This window comes from Hippocampus comes, unplaced genomic scaffold (assembly GCF_001891065.2).
Source record: "Hippocampus comes isolate QL1 unplaced genomic scaffold, H_comes_QL1_v1.1 scaffold257, whole genome shotgun sequence".
Classification (NCBI taxonomy): domain Eukaryota; kingdom Metazoa; phylum Chordata; class Actinopteri; order Syngnathiformes; family Syngnathidae; genus Hippocampus; species Hippocampus comes.
In genome coordinates this window covers 63,325-84,836 of record NW_017804972.1, presented here as the reverse complement: position 1 = coordinate 84,836, position 21,512 = coordinate 63,325, and the positions used below count along the sequence as shown (strand labels likewise).

Below are 21,512 nucleotides of genomic sequence, written 5' to 3'. Positions count from 1 at the left end.
GGGGGGGGTGCCTAGAATAACATGAATACTGTGATAGAAGTGAGTGTAAAGTTTTCCGAGTAGTTCACCGGACTGCCATGCAAAGAAAATGAGCATTGTATAAGATATTCTACCATTGAGGTGGTTTTTATTTTATTGAACTATCTATCTATAGATCTGTCTGTCTATAGAGAGATAGATAGATAGCATGTCGACCTTACGGTGCAGAGGTCGTGGATTCGGTCCCGGCTCCGGCCTTCCTGGGTAGAGTTTACATGTTCTCCCCGTGCCTGCGTGGGTTTTCTCTGGGTACTCTGGTTACCTCCCACATGCCAAAAACATGCATGTTTTTCTGTACTGGAAATACATCACAAAATAAGACACTGAAAGAAACATTTCACATCATTACTAACATTCTAATATTTATTCATATGAATTGTGTTTCTAAAAATACATATTCACCTTTTTACTTATATCCTTATTTTATTTCATATCCATTTTTTATTTTTTCTCAACAGTGAGGAATTAGCTTGATGCAACTCTGCCAGCCCTAGTTCTGTTGTTGCTGCTCTTGTTTTTAATTTGTTACAGAGAGAGAGAGAGAGAGAGAGAGAGAGAGAAAGAGAAGGAAGACAGTGCTCAAAGCCCTCTCATAAGCATTTCTTTAAGTAACCTCTTGATGGAATGTTGGCATATGTAAGTACAGATAAGTTATGATGTCTTTCCCAACAAGTACACACGGAGACCATGCAGGCAGGCGCCAGTAATATTTACTGTGACAATCACAACAAATGATGGCAACAACCACACCTCCTGTGACTTAAATCGGGCCTTTTTGAGCCTTCTGTTCCCAATTATGTTTTCTTCTCCCTCTCTGTGGAAACATCTGAATGTTGTGTTTCCAAAGCTTTTGTGCCAAGAACTTCCCCTAAACCACCACAACTTTTGAATTAGTGCGTGTTTAGAGAAGCAACATGCAGGAAAACCATAACATTTCCTTCAAATGTTCCAACAAAACTGCGCAACCTTGCTGTTTGTCATTTGAAAGCATATTCATGACACTTGCTCTTTTATCATGTGTTCAATCTGACTACATTGACGGCAAAAAATAAAGGCATGCAAAGGAGAAAATGTCACATGGTGGCTTACACAAGGACATGTTGGATAAGAACGTCACTGAGAGTATTATATTTCTGTTTGAAGGTGACAAAACACCTGATGGGCTATGTTTTGTTTGAAAAGAACAGCCTCTGTTAGATTGTCGGACATTTAGCCACAAGCCAGGACAAAATTGTTCTCGATTTGTTTCTTATATATATAAAAAAAAAGGCTGGAATTAAAGTTACTGTGCATCATACATCCAGAGGGAGTTATGTAAGGTTTGTTTAATGCTGCAGCTGAGTGGGTGTGGCTCCGCTGTGTTGGTGAGATGAATGTGAACTCGTGTTTGAAAATGACAGTCATGACCTGTCAAACGCACAGACTGTCAGAGAATGGCAAGTTATCTCACATAGCTGCTCGGTTGAATGCTTGAATGCAAAACATTCCTTGGGCACGGATTTCATAAATGTCTGTGATGATTTTTTTTTCTATTAATTCATTTAAATCAAACAATTCTCACAGTAGTGAAGAAACTAGCCAAATGTCTATTGGGCCATTTTTGTGTTTCACTTGGAAATATTTGCTCTTTCGCTTGCACGTGAAATAATCTTAATAAAGGCAAGACTATTGAATGAAGATATTCGCCATATCTAGACTGATTCTACTTGACACTCTGTCCTCTACGGTATGAATAGCAAGCGGATGACTCACAACTTTTCAGTACAAGCTCTCGTCGCATTGCAAAGGAGGGGATCGGGTTGAAAATAATCACAGTGAGCTCAAATGTTGCATACAATGTCACAGTGCATAAGGGATGTGTTTCCTAGTTTCTCAAATTATTCCTATAAGGTGAAGATGAAGGCAGCACAACATATGACCGCAAACTGGCCGAGCTGGTTTTTGCTTCCGTCTTATCTCAGAGCAGACACACCTCACGCTATCACAATGACTGCTATGATTGTCCACGCAGAACTCACTCACAGTGGGTCGGAATGAAATATGTTAGGCTTAGCTTTAGCTTGAGAAGAGCACAGGATCCACAGGTGGACTCAATGAATTCAGAACTGGTTTATGGAAGATGGACAGGTCAAAAAGGCAGAAATCTAAGGCAGTCAGAGGAAACCAAATCAATGTGTACAAGAAGGCTTGGACGTAACAGTTAGACAGCAGGAAAGATAGCTGCCGAACTGGCAATGGGTGGCTCTTCAGACTGGCCTTTATGCAGCAAGGGGTGAGTGTGGCTGACGAGGTGAAGACTGGCAGGTGTGTCAGTGAGACAGGTGCACTGATTGGGGAGACGCCCAGCTCACACTGAATTCAGGGAAAGGTAACAAAACACAACGGAGGGAGGGGCCACACAGTGGATGACTGAGGACAGAATAATGTCTTCTAACAGAATGGCCTGTTGCAAGTTGAAGCAATTTTAGTCGAAATCTAACTTGATTCGGAGAGGCTCGTCGGTTTTAAGACCTTCTGAATATGTTTTGTATAGGAATGTAATAGACTCGACTCAAGTTATCGTGAATTAAATCAATGCAAATAGATGAAAGCAAACTTCCAACCCAAACTTAAATGTATATCAACATACAGTACATTTGCAAATTAATAAGAGCCGTTACATTTTAAAGTAACCAGGCACTTTCCAAATCTACGCTACTTATCCAACCATGACAATGAACAATTTTCTGCGCCACTAGTATAACTATGATAACAAATAATTTTCTGATAGCATCAAAGCTGAGCATTATTACTTTGACGTATTATTTTGAATCATTGTTTGGTCCATTGGTGTACTGTATAAATAGTATGCCACAGTTTTTGCTGGTGTATGCAGCAAAGACATTTTGTCAGATCCTTGAACGTTGTACTTTTGAAATGACATCATAGTTGTTTTGCTCTATTGTTGTTTCTTTTAGGAGCATTAACTCGACAGAATTGACGGCTCTGATCGAGAAGCTGCAGAGGAATGCTGACAAAGTGGAAAAGAACATCTACGATGTGGAGGAGAACCTCAATAAGGTACAGAGATCTGAACAAGAAATCTTTCAATGCAGAGATGCTTAAAAATGATAATCAAAAAAGCATCATCCAACAAAATCTTGGTTTAACTCCAAAGTGTATATTTTTGGTTGTTAATAAATTATGTTTGGTTCAAGTTTTTTTCACAGCTAAAACAATTGGGTTAGACAATTGTTTTTGATCACCCCTTAAAAGAACCCTGTAGAAAGGGCAGAGCTGGGAGTAAGTCACGTATGTTCGTGTCAAAGGTAAATCTGAAGTTGTAACCTTCAGGTTTCAAGCACGTTCCTACTGTGAAAACATTATCAAGCAAGTTGTAAATCCAGTCTTGCTCAGTCACGACATGTTCTCGAGTGATAAGAATCATAACACAAAAAAAGTACTGTACCTTCATAAAAAAAATTAAATGAACAACTTGACAATATGAAATACATTTATATTTATTTATATTAGATGAATGCATGTTTTTTTTATATAGTTTGCATGAGTGTTGCGTTACTGTGTTGAAAAATGAGTACAGATACAGGATATCGGCGTGAACAATATAATGTATCACGTAATCTTCAGATGTAAACGCTACACAGATACTATAAAATAGACAATGTTGATGATGTGTCTCCTGTCTGAGTTGCAAACTTAGCATATTACGTTGTCTCCCCCCCTCCACGATTTCATCAAAAGCACAATCCTTGAACCCAAATGTAATCATCTTTGGCGCAACGTCCATGATAATCGCTCGAAGAGGTGGCCTTAATACTCTCATTGCAAAACTGGTGATGGGCACACAAAGAATCATTCTTCCATCAAAAAGAAAAGGCATATTGAATTAAAATTCACGTCAATGGGGTGGCTTGTCTGATAAAGGGAACATGAACATGCCAATGAGAAGAGAACATGCGCTGATTTTAGTTAAGTGAGTAGTTCACACACAGAGTTTGAGAGCAAAAAAAATGTCCCTACAGAAATTGTGTTTTGTTTAAACTTAAACTTCTGTTTGCTTCAGGATGTAAGTAAGATCAATGAGGGCAAGCAGCCCCTGTATCAGGAGGACACCAACAAACGACTCCTCAATTCTCTGACGCTGCTCGTCGGCCTGGATGAAGATGCTGTCAATGCCAAGCGCCTTCAGCATCCTCAGGCAGAGATGATTGAACAAGAGTAAGAAATATTCTGTCTTCCTCATTTAATTTCATTCTAAATGACTCACTGAGTTTGTCCGTGCGCGCATGTGCGCGTTTGTGTGTATACGTAGCATGAAGCAGCTGCGTGAGAGAGTGAATAAGCTGAGAGAAGACCATGACCGTATCTACCAACTTATCCGCACCGAGGGGGTGCCCACCATCAACTGGGGCAACATGATGGATGAGAAACTGGTAGGAAGTCCGATATACGGCATCATACATCAACAGTGGTCGTTTTCTTTTGTGAAAGCCATCCAGCAGCCAAGCAATTTTGTTTCAGTTTTTCTTGGTCACTTTGGTCGATTTCTCAGATCAGAATTGAATTTCCCAAAACTACTAGTTGTGCACACCCACGAAGCAGTTTCTCATTTCTTTAAACAAGTTGCAAATGCTTTGCTGCATCCATGCAAATGATTATGGGCAATTTTCTGTTGTTTCCGATGTTATCAATTGCTTATTTCACGTTGATCAATTTCCGTTGAATTGTCTCACAACATTTTGGCATTTGTTCATTGTGTCAGTCTTTCCATGCAAAATAGCTGAACAAGTTGTCATCATACGTTGGGCATATTTCTATATATTCACATTAAACTGTTTTTGTCAGGCAAGTCTTTACTTTTACGAATGTCGGGACATGTGCGAAGCATTAAATCAATCAATGTGTTTTCTGAAATCCTTGATATGAAGTGAAGGTAATTGTTGTGATGTGGATGTGATCTTGTGGCCCAAAGGAAGGAAGAGTGCACTGGAATTTCTACAGCGTTACATATACAATTTTCCCTAAGGAGAGTGTCCCATGTTCACGTTTCTACTTTTTTTGAATTATATTTTTTTTCTTTGTGGTTTGCAATCCTCTTTTCCTTTCTACATGACAGTGAGATGTTTTCCAACAAATTACAGTGCAAACAGGAAATGTGAATCTTGCCCAGACACTTGCATTCAATCTTGCACATACACGAAGATGAACTTTTCAAATACTGAATTAGTCATCAAAACTTAGGTGGGGGTATACATCAGAAAATCCCTCCACACTACACTGTTTATATTGACAACATAACATGACAACAAAGACAAAAAGACTTGTTTTTATGGCACAGACATGTTCAGTGACAAACATTTACTCTTCAGTGACGGTCTCAGGATTTTGAGATGGAAAATGGCTTTTGCCACAGTGTTTTGCTATTTGCACAAATTCTTTTGTGAAATGCACTTGCTGTCATGCAAGTTTAGTTTCTGATCTGAGAAATGCACCAAAGCGACTGAGAAAAACTGTAAGAAACCCAATCAGGGTCAATACAATTTGAAGGCAGCAACAACCCCAAATGAGTGGGCTCTCGGATTTGTCCTGGATTTACAGATGTTTGCGATAAATAATGTATATTACTATGTTTGGTGTGTGTGTGTGTGTGTGTGTGTGTGTGTGTGTGTGTGTGTGTGTGTGATTGACAAAGTGGCTGACATCCTATATATATATATATATATATATATATATATATAAAATATAAATTTAGCTTCTGGAAGTCAAGACAAAAAAACTAAGTAAGATTGTTTTGACGCATTGTTAAATGCAGCCAATCTTTATGGTCAAACTGCTGCAACATAATAATGAAGTAGGTAGGTATCATTACTTTGAATCAGTACAGCAATATGTTTGAGAAAAGTTCAATGTTTGCTTATATATATATCTGGTTTCCTAGGCGAATCTGAGCAACAAGGGCTTTGGTCAGGATCTCCCATCTGTAGAAAATGACGTGGAGGAGCACAACATCTTCCATAGTGAGGTTGAGGCTTTGGCTCCTCACATTTCTGCCGGTGGTGACAAGGTACAAAAAAAAAAAAAAAAAAAAAAGGGAATACCAATGTTTTAAATTAAACTGTTTAAATTGTCACTTTCTATCATGAATTAATTATTTCAAAAATGCGCAACAAACAAAAAACACACGATTCGTCAGTTTAAAATTGCTCGGTGAAGTTTGTTGATAATATTGAATTTGTATTGAAACAGATTTTGAGTAAATTATGGAGAAGCAAAACATCTGTTTTTGTTCTATGGTAAAAGCATAACAATGAATATCTAAAACATGAGTCATTTAACCAATGAGAGGCAAACAAAATGTCATCCTGTTATGTTTGGTCTGTATTTCTACAGGAATATGTCAGTGGCCTCCAAATGAAGTACAACAAACTGCTGGTAATTACAGTCCCACACTATCCTGCTCATGTGTATTTGTACATATATGTACCGTATGCATTTGCTGTATAAAACATTTTCCTGCATAAACTGTGACATGATCATCCTCATCGTCACACAATGACTGGAATGATAATGATTCAGTAGATTTGCACATCTGTATGTAGCTTGATGGTTTCAGTTGAATTTACCGTAGTCCATGAACTTCCCAAATTTACTTTGAAAGAAAATGTAATTTTATTTTTAAATTTCCTCCTCCCTAGGCCCTTTCCAGCGATCGCCAGCGCCACCTGCTGAGCCTGCGTGACTACATGCAACGCTGCACCAATGAGCTTTACTGGATGGACCAGCAGGCTGATGAGAGAATCAACTATGACTGGAGTGACAGCAACCTTGATTACCCTGCCCGCCAGAGGCAGTATGAGGTACGCGCTGAAAACACAATCAACGATAGTGAAAATTGAATGTGGCAGTATGGTTTTCCAATCCTGGATCACTGGCACTGGGCGGAATCCTGATACCTCAGTTTAAAATCATCACTTTTCAGGAGACCAAAAAAACTGCACATATGTTCAAGCAGCATTAACATTGCATCATCAAAGAAGCAAGCTATTTTCAACATTTTACTGTAGACTGGTCTGTAAAGTAAAAAAATAACACACGTGTGGACTGACCGATTTTCACTCGGAGGTATCCATCAGCAATAATTTAAATATGTCATTGATAGATATTCATATTTTTCTCTCTCTCCCTCTCCCTATCCATCCATCCATATGCCCTTCAAAAATGAACGACTGTACAGTATATGAATAGAATGCTTTCTTGCATTTTCAGAGCCAATAGCTTTTTCAATCAATATGTACCCTTGTGTCTCAACAGAACTTCATCAGCAAATGTTTGGAGTCCAAGGAGGGGACAATCACCAAGCTCAATGAAGATGGAGAAAAGTTGATTGCGTCCAAGCATCCAGGGGCAAATGTTATTGAGGTATCACTTACGTGATTTTGTTTGCTTTTTCCATATACAGTCTACACAATTATTTGTGGCTCTTTTTGGTACATGAATGTCACATTTGGCAAGTTAAAGTAGAAAAGGACTCCACATACCTCATTGTCTTCGAGGCAATGAGCGAAGGCAATGATAATAATAAAAAGATTACGATTGAATACAAGTATTGATCAAATAAATATGTTGATAATATACATCATTGTCATTACGACAATATTTTTTAGTAGTCCTGTAATGTAAAATAATTTGTCAGGTTAAAAATATATTCCCTCACTATCTAAAGGATGAATGTGCACATGTAACTTTGTTTTAAAAAATATCAGTCTGTCATCACTGAGACATTTTCAAATACTTATATTTTCTTTTCCCAGGCTCATATGGAGGCGGTACATGCTGACTGGAAGGAGTATCTCAATCTACTCATCTGTGAAGAAAATCACCTGAAACACATGGACGAGTACCACAAGGTTGGAAACTGATAGCATATAAGCACTTAAACAAGTCACACACACACACACACACACACACACACACACAAAAAGCATGCACGCACGCATACACAGACAATCAGATGGGTTCATAGAACACGTGTGTATGTTTGTCTGAAATAGTATCACAAGGAGGCACGTGACACCCAGGACCTGTTGAAGCGACTGGACACGGAGGTTAAACAGAAATACAACCCTGAGTTCAAGGATGTGTACCAGACAGAGGGTCTGATCAGAGAGCTTGAAGTAAGCTTTTCTTGTAAGACTGCTCAGCGGTTGCTGTTATCTCTACTGAAAATGTCATTTGTATGGCTGTTTAGGACCAATCCAAGGCCATGGACCACTTTGATGAGCGGGTCAAGGCTCTTCAGAAACGTGGCCTGCAAGTTTTGCCTCTGAAGTACAGACGGGAGAACTCTCAAAAGCTTCTCCCCGTTGAGTCTCTTTGCGATTTTGACACGGATGAGGTACTGTGATAATTCTTGTGAAGTAAAATTTTGTCAGTTCTGTTCTGTTAAGCTGTGGCTAAAAATTCAGCAGACGATTATTAACAGGTATCTTGGTTTTCTTGGAGATAAAGCCACTATGTCGAGAAAAAGCACGATGAGCCACTAATCGTGTGTACAGAACTTTTTGGGTATTATGGTCCGCTTTGACACTCAATGGACAGCTATTGATATTTTACGAATATTTTACTAAAACTATTTTTTGTTTCATTTTGCCTCTTACTGTATATAGTATGTACACAAATATAATTCATTTCCAAAATATTTTTGTCTTCAATGATTTATTTATCAGTCACCGATCTTTGAAGACATTTTTGTTGCCGCTTCAATATCCAGTAACTTTGAATTGTATGACTTATTTTTGGCATATTGCAGGGGCAAATTGTACGTGGGAACAGATACACTCTGCTTCGCAACAATGGAACCAAGTGGGACGTGAAGGACGCAGCTGGCCAAAAAGTGTCTGCTCCAGGCATCTGTTTCATTATTCCCCCCACAGACGCTGAGGCAGTGGCCCTCGCTGACAAGTAAGTTGGTATCGTTTTACAGGTTCATAATATACCCTGGAATGACAATATAAAGCTGGAACCACTGCAATGTTGTGTGTTAACAGTCTGGCGGGACAGCAAAATTCTCTCAAGCACAAGATGGGAGACAGCAAAGCAGCACTGCTGAAGCGCTTTGATGAGCTGAAAAAATCCAGTGGTAGTGCAGGTAAAGCCTACACTTATTTTGCATCTTTCATCATGTATCTCACAGCAATTGCCAGACTAATTTGAGAATCAGCTTACCATATACTAACCGGCAAAAGACAGACTCTTCTATCACATAACACATCTGACACTCTCCTCCACCGACTCCAACCTTTTTGGATCCAGTTACTCACCTCCTTCCCATACTCACTGTTATTCTGGACTGTTGATCCTCAGGACCCTATTTTCATAGACTGATTCCCGTGCGCTCGGCATAAAAAGTCACTTCTCCTTGATGCTTCAATACTTCTATGGGTATGTTACCAGGACCAACTGCTTTTCCTTCTTTCATCCTTTTCGTGTCTTTCTAAATGGTTACTTCCTGGTCCACCACATTAGACTCTTTTACTTGTACTCTTCTTTCTCTCTCATTTTCCTCATTCATCAACTCTTCAAAATATTCTTTCCATCCATCCATCACACTACCGCATCAGTCAACACAATTCCAATTCTCTGTCTTTCATCAACTTAACATGCTGCACATTCTTTCCACCTCTATCTCACTGTATAGCCAACATGTAAAGATCTTTTTCTCCTTTTTTACTCTCCAACCTACCATACATGTCATCACATGTCTCCTTTTTGGCCTTTGCAATGTGTTTGCGCTATGAATCACCTTCTTCTATTCTTGTCCTCTCAGTGTCCCCCACTTGTATGCTTTCCTGCACTCCCTGGTTCCACCACCAAGTCTACTTCTCCCTTTTTCCTACCATAAGGCACTCCAAGTCAAGATGTAACCCACCTGTGTGCTTCTACCTCCACCCTTGAAGGTCACACTATGTTACAGCCTCTTCGGAAGAAAATGTTCACTACAGCCATTTCTGTCCTTTTGGGCAAAGTCCACCACCATCTGTCCATTCTAAGGTCCTTTCCTGGATACCAAATTTACCCATCACTTCTTTATCAACCCTGTTTCCTTCACCAAGTTGTCCATTCAATCTGTACCAGTCCAGAGTCTTTCTCTGCCTGGGATGATAAGAACTACTTCATCTGGCTCTATTTCTATTTGTCTTCTAGTTCACATTCTACCTGTGGGTCATAACCATTATTTACATTAACCCTTTCATGCACCCTGTAACCTGATAACATGGTAAGCTGTCAACTTTAGTAACCACTGTCCCTGAAAGGGTTAAACACAACACTCTGGATTTCAAGTTTTGTCACTCTTCTCACCTCTAGGAATGCTTCACTAACTCTTCCATTAAGATAAACCCTACTCCATTTCTCTTCCTATCTACACCATGGTAAAACACTTGGAAGTAAAACACTTGGAAATAAAACACTTGGAGCCTAACTGCCTCTCCACCTGGTCTCTTGGACAAACAACATACAGTATCTTTCTCCTATTCTCCTAATCATCATGCCAACCGGTTCCCTAGTGTTTCTTGTCAAAGTACCAACATTAAAAGTTCCCACATTCAGTTAAAGCTCTGTGCTTTCCTCTTATCTTTCTGCCCATGAATACACTTTCCACCTCTCCTTTGTCTTCGACCCACAGCAGCTGAATTTGCACCAGCGCAGTAGATAAACACCACCAAAGGTGGTCGTTTTTTAACCCAGGCTGTGACCAATACAATATGGAATTCTTTGGATGAACGCTCATCATTGTTTGACAAAGTCTCAATCCTGATGCCCTTACTTACGCAACCCTCTGCATTTTTGCGGACTTGCGAACTGTTGACAGTTTGCCCTGGCTTGAGCCCCTGGAAGCTGCGTTTTGATTCATAACAGAATAAGTGATACAAAATCAATAAATACACAATAAATTTAGAGTATTTTCACCGAATGTAGCTAAATACAAACTATGACTCACAATGGCATGGTGCAATTCAGCTCCTCCTCACTGAAACTGACAACCAAGATAATTGTTAGCATATTGTGTTGTGATTTTGCACACACACACACACACACACACACACACACACAAAAAGCATGCACGCACGCATACACAGACAATCAGATGGGTTCATAGAACACGTGTGTATGTTTGTCTGAAATAGTATCACAAGGAGGCACGTGACACCCAGGACCTGTTGAAGCGACTGGACACGGAGGTTAAACAGAAATACAACCCTGAGTTCAAGGATGTGTACCAGACAGAGGGTCTGATCAGAGAGCTTGAAGTAAGCTTTTCTTGTAAGACTGCTCAGCGGTTGCTGTTATCTCTACTGAAAATGTCATTTGTATGGCTGTTTAGGACCAATCCAAGGCCATGGACCACTTTGATGAGCGGGTCAAGGCTCTTCAGAAACGTGGCCTGCAAGTTTTGCCTCTGAAGTACAGACGGGAGAACTCTCAAAAGCTTCTCCCCGTTGAGTCTCTTTGCGATTTTGACACGGATGAGGTACTGTGATAATTCTTGTGAAGTAAAATTTTGTCAGTTCTGTTCTGTTAAGCTGTGGCTAAAAATTCAGCAGACGATTATTAACAGGTATCTTGGTTTTCTTGGAGATAAAGCCACTATGTCGAGAAAAAGCACGATGAGCCACTAATCGTGTGTACAGAACTTTTTGGGTATTATGGTCCGCTTTGACACTCAATGGACAGCTATTGATATTTTACGAATATTTTACTAAAACTATTTTTTGTTTCATTTTGCCTCTTACTGTATATAGTATGTACACAAATATAATTCATTTCCAAAATATTTTTGTCTTCAATGATTTATTTATCAGTCACCGATCTTTGAAGACATTTTTGTTGCCGCTTCAATATCCAGTAACTTTGAATTGTATGACTTATTTTTGGCATATTGCAGGGGCAAATTGTACGTGGGAACAGATACACTCTGCTTCGCAACAATGGAACCAAGTGGGACGTGAAGGACGCAGCTGGCCAAAAAGTGTCTGCTCCAGGCATCTGTTTCATTATTCCCCCCACAGACGCTGAGGCAGTGGCCCTCGCTGACAAGTAAGTTGGTATCGTTTTACAGGTTCATAATATACCCTGGAATGACAATATAAAGCTGGAACCACTGCAATGTTGTGTGTTAACAGTCTGGCGGGACAGCAAAATTCTCTCAAGCACAAGATGGGAGACAGCAAAGCAGCACTGCTGAAGCGCTTTGATGAGCTGAAAAAATCCAGTGGTAGTGCAGGTAAAGCCTACACTTATTTTGCATCTTTCATCATGTATCTCACAGCAATTGCCAGACTAATTTGAGAATCAGCTTACCATATACTAACCGGCAAAAGACAGACTCTTCTATCACATAACACATCTGACACTCTCCTCCACCGACTCCAACCTTTTTGGATCCAGTTACTCACCTCCTTCCCATACTCACTGTTATTCTGGACTGTTGATCCTCAGGACCCTATTTTCATAGACTGATTCCCGTGCGCTCGGCATAAAAAGTCACTTCTCCTTGATGCTTCAATACTTCTATGGGTATGTTACCAGGACCAACTGCTTTTCCTTCTTTCATCCTTTTCGTGTCTTTCTAAATGGTTACTTCCTGGTCCACCACATTAGACTCTTTTACTTGTACTCTTCTTTCTCTCTCATTTTCCTCATTCATCAACTCTTCAAAATATTCTTTCCATCCATCCATCACACTACCGCATCAGTCAACACAATTCCAATTCTCTGTCTTTCATCAACTTAACATGCTGCACATTCTTTCCACCTCTATCTCACTGTATAGCCAACATGTAAAGATCTTTTTCTCCTTTTTTACTCTCCAACCTACCATACATGTCATCACATGTCTCCTTTTTGGCCTTTGCAATGTGTTTGCGCTATGAATCACCTTCTTCTATTCTTGTCCTCTCAGTGTCCCCCACTTGTATGCTTTCCTGCACTCCCTGGTTCCACCACCAAGTCTACTTCTCCCTTTTTCCTACCATAAGGCACTCCAAGTCAAGATGTAACCCACCTGTGTGCTTCTACCTCCACCCTTGAAGGTCACACTATGTTACAGCCTCTTCGGAAGAAAATGTTCACTACAGCCATTTCTGTCCTTTTGGGCAAAGTCCACCACCATCTGTCCATTCTAAGGTCCTTTCCTGGATACCAAATTTACCCATCACTTCTTTATCAACCCTGTTTCCTTCACCAAGTTGTCCATTCAATCTGTACCAGTCCAGAGTCTTTCTCTGCCTGGGATGATAAGAACTACTTCATCTGGCTCTATTTCTATTTGTCTTCTAGTTCACATTCTACCTGTGGGTCATAACCATTATTTACATTAACCCTTTCATGCACCCTGTAACCTGATAACATGGTAAGCTGTCAACTTTAGTAACCACTGTCCCTGAAAGGGTTAAACACAACACTCTGGATTTCAAGTTTTGTCACTCTTCTCACCTCTAGGAATGCTTCACTAACTCTTCCATTAAGATAAACCCTACTCCATTTCTCTTCCTATCTACACCATGGTAAAACACTTGGAAGTAAAACACTTGGAAATAAAACACTTGGAGCCTAACTGCCTCTCCACCTGGTCTCTTGGACAAACAACATACAGTATCTTTCTCCTATTCTCCTAATCATCATGCCAACCGGTTCCCTAGTGTTTCTTGTCAAAGTACCAACATTAAAAGTTCCCACATTCAGTTAAAGCTCTGTGCTTTCCTCTTATCTTTCTGCCCATGAATACACTTTCCACCTCTCCTTTGTCTTCGACCCACAGCAGCTGAATTTGCACCAGCGCAGTAGATAAACACCACCAAAGGTGGTCGTTTTTTAACCCAGGCTGTGACCAATACAATATGGAATTCTTTGGATGAACGCTCATCATTGTTTGACAAAGTCTCAATCCTGATGCCCTTACTTACGCAACCCTCTGCATTTTTGCGGACTTGCGAACTGTTGACAGTTTGCCCTGGCTTGAGCCCCTGGAAGCTGCGTTTTGATTCATAACAGAATAAGTGATACAAAATCAATAAATACACAATAAATTTAGAGTATTTTCACCGAATGTAGCTAAATACAAACTATGACTCACAATGGCATGGTGCAATTCAGCTCCTCCTCACTGAAACTGACAACCAAGATAATTGTTAGCATATTGTGTTGTGATTTTGTGTCATCAGACAAGCAGGAACAACAATGTCGCCAGATGATGGCTGGACTAGATAAGGTTGCCAGAGACTTGGAAATACAAGAGAGGGCCATTCAAGCTCGAATGCGCCCACCACTGGAGCTGAAGAAGCCACTCCAGGATAGCGGTGACCGCCTGCAGGATTTGAGGGTAATTACAGGACTATACTGTAATTGTTGTTATCCATTCTATCTTGAAAGAATTATTATTAACCCACAAACGCATACATTTGTTTTCTCCAGGATATTGACATTGCAGTTCATAGAATCGAACCAGAAAAGACCTCCAGAGTGAATGAAGCAAAGAACTTTTTGGTGTCGAATCCAACATGTCCCAGCGCTCCTTACCTTCACAGTAAAGCAGATGATGTCAACAAGAAGTACAACTACTTAGAGCAGCTTCTTCAGTGCTCTCATGAAAAGTATGACCCAAAATTATTGACAATAATTAATTGGCTGGCAACAAGTTCATGGTGTACCCTGCCTTCTGCCTGGGGTCAGCTGGGATAGGCTCTAGCACACCCGTGAACCTCATGAGAATAAGTGGTTCAGATGATGGATGGATTAACATGAACTATTTCTCACTATCTCACCTACTCCATCAGTATTGTTGATATGATTGTCTTCTTTTCAGACCTCTTCAAGTTTGTTTGAATTTCACTAAGCCAACCAGTAAATCACACATTTTTTTTTTTTTTTTAGAATGAAGAATTCAAACCAGCTGGAGGCTTCACTTCAAAATGGAAAGGGTTGCTTGTCCGGCTATGAGAACAGGTTGGCCAGGGAGGATGTTGCTCCTTCTGACTTATCCTCGTTGGAGAAAACTCAGCGCGAGCTTGCAGTAAGATTAATCTTCCACTCGAGAAGACAAATTTACATTATCTGTGTCGTATTGTAAAGAACAGGAAGAGAAAGATAAGATACTGTGCTACCTATTGTCTTTTTAAATTGTCTTATTCATTGTGTTACTGTACCTAATACACATATGATATATACCATGTAGATGATTTTGTGTTTGAAAGTAATGGGCCAAGTACAGGAAATAATTACAATTTGCAAATGTTTTATAAAAAGAAAATGAATTTCAGTAAAATATTAGTTGGGAAATTGTGGTAATTATGTCACATTAAATTAAAATGTGTGGTTCCTTCCACCTTTTTTCCCTCCAGATTCAAAATTGTAGCCATTCAGTTCGCAGCAGAGGTTTTTTTTTTTTTTTTTTGTCTGTTTATTGTTCTATTGTCAACATGATTATTTACCTAACTATTGTCTCCACGTCCACACTGAAAGGATATTGCCTCAGATCTCAGGGCCAAGAGGGCAGTCCTCAATGAGACTGAGCAGAACCTGCGTTTGGCCAAAAATAGTGCAGACCAAATGGCCATAAAATTCCAAGAGCATTGTCCTGACATTGAGAGGCAGGAAGGTGATGTCCACAAGCTCAACAAGCGCTTCAACATCCTCAACAATCAGCTCGACATCAGGTCAGTGGGTCCTAATGAGAAAGGCAATCCAGAAATTCAACCTATGAACCGTACACTTTATTGCTCTCCTTTACACTATGTCACAGGTCTCAAAGTTTGCAGAGGGCTAAGATGTCACACAATAATTATCGCAATGATTATAACAACATGAACAACTGGCTTGCTCGTATTCCAAACTATGAGCCATCTGAAACTGATGACATCAAGCAACTGGAGATCAAACTTAAGAATCAGAGGGTGAGCGCAAGTTGTCGCTGAACCTGACGATGATCAAACATCTTTCACTATGGAACAAGGTTATAAGAGATACAAGTGGGACTAACTATTTCACTGCCTTGTCTGCAGAACTTGCTCTCTGAAATTGCAAGAAAGGAATCCGACCTGAACAATCTCTCCAAAAATTGTCGACTTTACCAGCAAGCTATCAAAGTAAGAGCATTTTTCACACTGGTCACAGCTTAGGCTCATAAGAAAACAATCTGCCAATGGTTTTAATCTTACCAATGGATCTTTGTAGGACTACGAGACTGAAACTGAGAAGTTCAGATCCATATTAGACCTCGATGATGGACTTGTACCTCAGACGTACAAGCGGAGCCGAATGGAATCCCCTGCACTTATAGTCAAAGCCGAGGTGGGGCACATTGCCAAAGTTTGTTCAAACAAACAGTAATGTATGCACGGATGTTAGAATAGTGATTCCCAACCAGGGTGCTGTGGTACCCCTAGTGTATGTGGTGTAAGAGATCATCTTGTGTGCCATGGAAAATTATCCAATATCCAATATTTTTTCCAAACGGTGTTATATATGAATTATATATATATCAAAACCATTAACACGTTTCATAAGATGGCAAAAGGTGCTCTTAACCTCGGTATCTACATGCTGCCATTCATACAACGTAAGTGATGACTTGCTGCAAGTACATCAGCTTTGTGTTCAATTAAAATATACCCAGGTTTCACACTCAGGAAGTCAATTTGAACGCAAATCTAGACAAGATATTTATTATTGCAGTTTTCCTACTTTATGTGACATAACCAACAGGTGTGGCATGAGATTTTTCTTATGTAAAATGGGTGCCTTGGCTGGATAAAGATTGGGAAACACTGGACTAGTATATTGAAATGCACAGATACTTAGAAGTAACCAGTAAATGCACAAAACAACACAATTTCACAGCCTGTCTGTATATAAGAAAAGCAACGTTTACTAAAAGTTCTTTGTATATAGATCTTAACAATATACTGTAATGATTCAGTCATAAAGCTTCCTAAATGCAGACTCTGCGACACGAAACTTTTTTTCCAAGATGTACTTTTGCCCAATGTCAGCTGAGATATAGGCTAGTCACCTATCATTATACGACAATGTCATCACTCGGACCATTGTGATGGACTGGATTATATTGAGACTTCCTAACTTCATCGTACCCCATTGACATTGTGTTTATTTTTGTTTTACCTTGCAGCTTTCATTTTGCAAGCCCTGGAATTAAATGGAAAAGCAGACGCTTCTAGCCACGTTATATGAGAAAGACACTTAAATTTGAGGCTTCCAGAGTACTTCGAATTGCAGGAATAGATGAAATACACATTTTCCACAGCTGCCGTTTTACATACGGATTCACCTCATTAACTTAGGCTTGCAGTAGCAACAATCAAAGGGGACCCTGAAATACACTATATACAAATATTGATTCCTTAAATGTCAAATCTATTTGTTTTGTTGCACTACTTTAAAATCAAACAGAATCAATGGAAACACACCATCCTGCTTGCATTTTACACTTTCTAATAAGGCCAATAGATAGATTGGTAAAAAAAAAAAAACCCTAAACCTCAACCATGACAAAATTAAGTAGATAAGTGGAGTCGTTTTTTTTTTTTTTTTTTATGCTTTATATTTAAAAGGTATAATTTGTATAATACAAACACTAGAATCCAGCAGCTGAATAAATCTACCATTAAAACTACTACTCATAATGAATTTAATCTTCACTTAAATATCCATCCGTTTTCCTCAAGTGGCGCTATCACATCCAAGTCGATGTGTGTAAGATCTGGATAAAGGTCGAAAGAGTCAGATGGAAAATATTACGAATGCGTGAGAATGATGATTCACGTTTATTTATGGTGTCACACACTCGGCCATGCATTCACATACACGCATGATATAAGCATCAATCTGAGAAAGGGGCATGGGGGAACTCATTGTATCCGTTCCGATGACATTTTATTTCTCCCTTTGCAGGAAGCCGCTATTGAGGCCAAATATACTGAGGTGAATGCTTTGAACAAGCAAAGATTACAAAATCTCGAGTTCACTCATAGCCTTCTCAACCAGGTGAGTTTCTGCATGACAATGAGCATAAGTACTATCAAAACATCATTAGCATGGATTAAACAATTTTATACACTTTCTTCTTCAGCAACCAGATATCCCTTTGATCCATTCTTCAAATGTCCAGTCAGTTAATGCTGCAGCCCCAGGAGGGGATCTTTGGAGAATTAAGAAGCAGTTGCAAGATGAGATCCAGAGAAGAGAGCAGTTAGAAAAAGAAATTGAGTTAATCCAGACTGAAATATATGTCCTCGAAGGACAGAGGCCTCAGGATACCATTGTGAAGAAGGAGCTAATCAAAAAGGTTCCCGATCCTCAGCTTGATGAGGAACTGTACAAGGTGCAACAGAAGCTTTCAGAGGAACGCCGGGTTACCCATGTTCTGGAGAATGACCTAGAGGTACTAAAATTGAGGCTGCGTGGTCTTGAGACTGAGGTCAAGGAGGGAGCACAGCAATACATGGTGAAAGAGGTTCTCAGAATCGAAAGAGACCGTGGTCAGGAAGAGGAGATGCGCAAACTCCGGGAAGAATTGGACGAGCTCAGAAGGCAGAAGTTGATCAAAGACAACGAGATTATTCAGATACAAAAGCAATTGACAATCCTAGCTGAGGAGAAGAATAAAGAGCAGGAAGTTATCAAAGAAGAGGAAGTCATAAAAGTACAAAATGACCCCCAACTTGAAACCGAATACAGACTTCTCATGAACAGGAGACAAAAAGAAATTGACGCAAGGAAGCAATTGGAGGATGAATTGAAATTTCTTCAAGAGAAACTCCGTAGGCTGGAGAAGGAGAAAGCAATGGCTGAGGAGAAGGTTTCCATTAAGGAGGTGCTTAAAGTAGAGAAAGATGCTGCTCTGGAAAGGGAGGTGGAAAACCTTAGGAGACAATATGAAGATGAGAAGACCAAACGGAGATCATCCCAGCGAGAAAGAACTGACCTCCAAAGAAAAATTGCCAGTCTAGAGGAGGAGAAGTCCAAGGTTGTGATCCAAGAGAAGATGCGGGAAATTGTCCGTCCCGACCCCAAGGCCGAGAACGAGGTAGCCAATCTCCGACTTGAACTTGTAGAGCAGCAGAGGCGCTATAAAGATGCAGAAATGCAGCTTAGATCTTTGCAAGATGAACTGACCATGCTCAAGAACAGGGGGCCGCTTGTGGAGGTCAAGGAAATGATCAAAGAGGTCATCAAGTACAAAACCGATCCACAAACTGAAAGAGAACTTGAGAGACTTCGCAATGAAATTGTTGACAAAACTCACCAAACTGAGAAATCTGAGATGGAGATTCGCCAACTGAATGATGAAATTCAAAGATGGAAAGAAATGAAACCTCAAGTGCAGACTAAAGAGGTTGTCAATGAAGTGCTGCAATACAGAGAGGATCCAAAAACTAAGGAGGAGGTTGAGCTCCTTAAAAGGAAACTGGCCGATGAACAGTCCAAACGTCTCGAACTTGAGAGAGAAAGGTCGTCGCAAGAAGAAAGGATCAGACTGAGGAAGATCGATCTGTCTCAGGTCCGTGAGAAGTTTGTTCAGCAGGAAGTGGTCAAGATGGAAGAGGATGCTGTGCTCCGTTCAGAGTGCGAAACCTTCTTACAAAACATTAACAATGAGCAGAGACAGAAGGATACTCTGAAAGCAGAGCTCTATCAACTGCAGAGACTGAAGGCTGACTTGGAAATGCAGTTGGAAGAACTTGAGCGTGAACGGAGGTTAAGACGTGAAGCTGAATTGGAGATCCAAAGGCTTAGGATCAGACTTACCGAGCTGGAGCTGCGCGACAAAGAAAATCGCGAGAAGGTGACTGTCAAACAAAAGGTGGTCCTGCAGCAGGATCCCCAACAAGAGAAGGAACACTCTATTCTCAGACTTCAGCTGGATGAAGAGAAGCATAAACGCGTCTTGCTTGAGAAAGAACTGAATGCGCTGATCCAGCAGCAGACCACCTTGGAGAAGATGGATGTGAAAGAAAGAATTGTTCGCACTGAGAAGGTCCAGGTTGAGAAGGATCCTGAGGCTGAACTTGAGATCGAGAACCTCAAGAGGACTCTGGAGGAGGAGAAAAGGAGAAAGAGAGAACTCGACCAAGAGTTGCTAACTGTCACTTCCAGGCTCTCTGAAATTGAGTTTTCCAACACCAAGTCAAGTAAGGAGCTAGACTACATCCGAGACGAAAGTAGCCGTTTGCAGCATGAAAATCAAAGACTACAGAATGAAATTCGCAAGCTTCGTTCTGAGATTGAGATCACCAGCAAAGAGACCCAGCTTATCACTGAGTCCGCACCAAGAGAGGATGGCAAGAACCTGGAGTTGAGGCTTGACTCTCTACAGAGAGAACTTGCAGAGCTCAGAGGCATCACCATAAAAAAAGATGAGGAGATAGAGAGGCTCCAAAAGAGCTTGTCATCTGTTAGAATGAAGAGAGAACAGAGAGAGAGCCATCTGCGAAGGTCTATTGTCGTTATTGACCCAGACACAGGGAAAGAAATGCGACCAGAGGAAGCCTTTAAGCTGGGACTGATCGACTGGAAGATGTTTGTTAACCTGCAAAGCCAGGAATGTGACTGGGAGGAGATCAGTGTCAAGGGCCCCAAGGGAGAATCATCAGTACTCCATGATAGGAAATCAGGGAAAAAATTCTCCATTGATGATGCTTTGAGTCTCGGGCACATCACAAATCACCAGCTTCAGCAGTACATGAACAAACAATTAACCATCCAGGAGTTTGGTGCATTGGTGTCAGGAAAGAGCAAGTAAATTGATCTACAAAAGCATGTTTGGTTTCATGCAACCACAATACGATTTTATTGTTCCATTATTTAAAATATGTTTGCCTTTTACTAGCTTCTGATTCTGCTTTTGTGGTAAACTGGAAAACACTTCCTTGATTACAAAATGCACTATGTACTTATTTACTAATTCATATTACCCTTTATGGTATTGAAATGAACATGCAGTTATAACCAGATTAAATTACTTTTAAATATGGTCTCGGGAGAATTATTGAGCTATATTTTACTACACTGGGTACAAGGGTATATAAAACTTTTATTTCTTTGATTTCCGCCCCCCCCCCCCAAATATAATGCATTTGGACACTGGAATGTTTCCATTACTTGTGGTATTTTACAGGAAATAAAATGTATACTATGCCTATGCCTAAATAAAGTCCAGTTAAACTGAGAAGTGTTTTTGTGTGTAATTAGAATTGATCAATACCTGTTTTGATCAGTGACGTGCGGTGAGGTTCAAGGCTGGTGAGGCACTGACTTCATCACGGTCAAATTTACCAACATAGTATGAACCTAATTGTGTGTGTGTGTGTGTGTGTGTGTGTGTGTGTGTGTGTGTGTGTATATATATATATATATATAAATTTAGTAATTTATATATATATAAATTACTTGTCTTG

The 21,512-nt window shown here is 40.1% G+C and overlaps 1 protein-coding gene across 1 annotated transcript in view; it reads left to right on the top strand.

Moving 5' to 3' along the window:
- ppl (periplakin) overlaps positions 1-21,283 on the top strand; it is a 22,235-nt gene extending 952 nt beyond the window's left edge. Inside the window, exons 2-22 of the mRNA XM_019892178.1 lie at positions 2,997-3,099; positions 4,103-4,257; positions 4,352-4,472; positions 5,978-6,103; positions 6,430-6,471; positions 6,735-6,896; positions 7,351-7,458; positions 7,851-7,946; positions 8,091-8,213; positions 8,288-8,434; positions 8,849-9,000; positions 9,087-9,187; positions 14,262-14,419; positions 14,512-14,690; positions 14,971-15,109; positions 15,559-15,752; positions 15,839-15,989; positions 16,098-16,181; positions 16,270-16,386; positions 18,007-18,099; positions 18,185-21,283. Of these exons, the coding sequence (XP_019747737.1) occupies positions 2,997-3,099; positions 4,103-4,257; positions 4,352-4,472; positions 5,978-6,103; positions 6,430-6,471; positions 6,735-6,896; positions 7,351-7,458; positions 7,851-7,946; positions 8,091-8,213; positions 8,288-8,434; positions 8,849-9,000; positions 9,087-9,187; positions 14,262-14,419; positions 14,512-14,690; positions 14,971-15,109; positions 15,559-15,752; positions 15,839-15,989; positions 16,098-16,181; positions 16,270-16,386; positions 18,007-18,099; positions 18,185-20,857 (5,224 nt within the window). The 3' untranslated portion in view covers positions 20,858-21,283. The remainder of the gene's footprint in view (positions 1-2,996; positions 3,100-4,102; positions 4,258-4,351; positions 4,473-5,977; positions 6,104-6,429; positions 6,472-6,734; positions 6,897-7,350; positions 7,459-7,850; positions 7,947-8,090; positions 8,214-8,287; positions 8,435-8,848; positions 9,001-9,086; positions 9,188-14,261; positions 14,420-14,511; positions 14,691-14,970; positions 15,110-15,558; positions 15,753-15,838; positions 15,990-16,097; positions 16,182-16,269; positions 16,387-18,006; positions 18,100-18,184) is intronic.
- Positions 21,284-21,512: the final 229 nt, after the last annotated feature.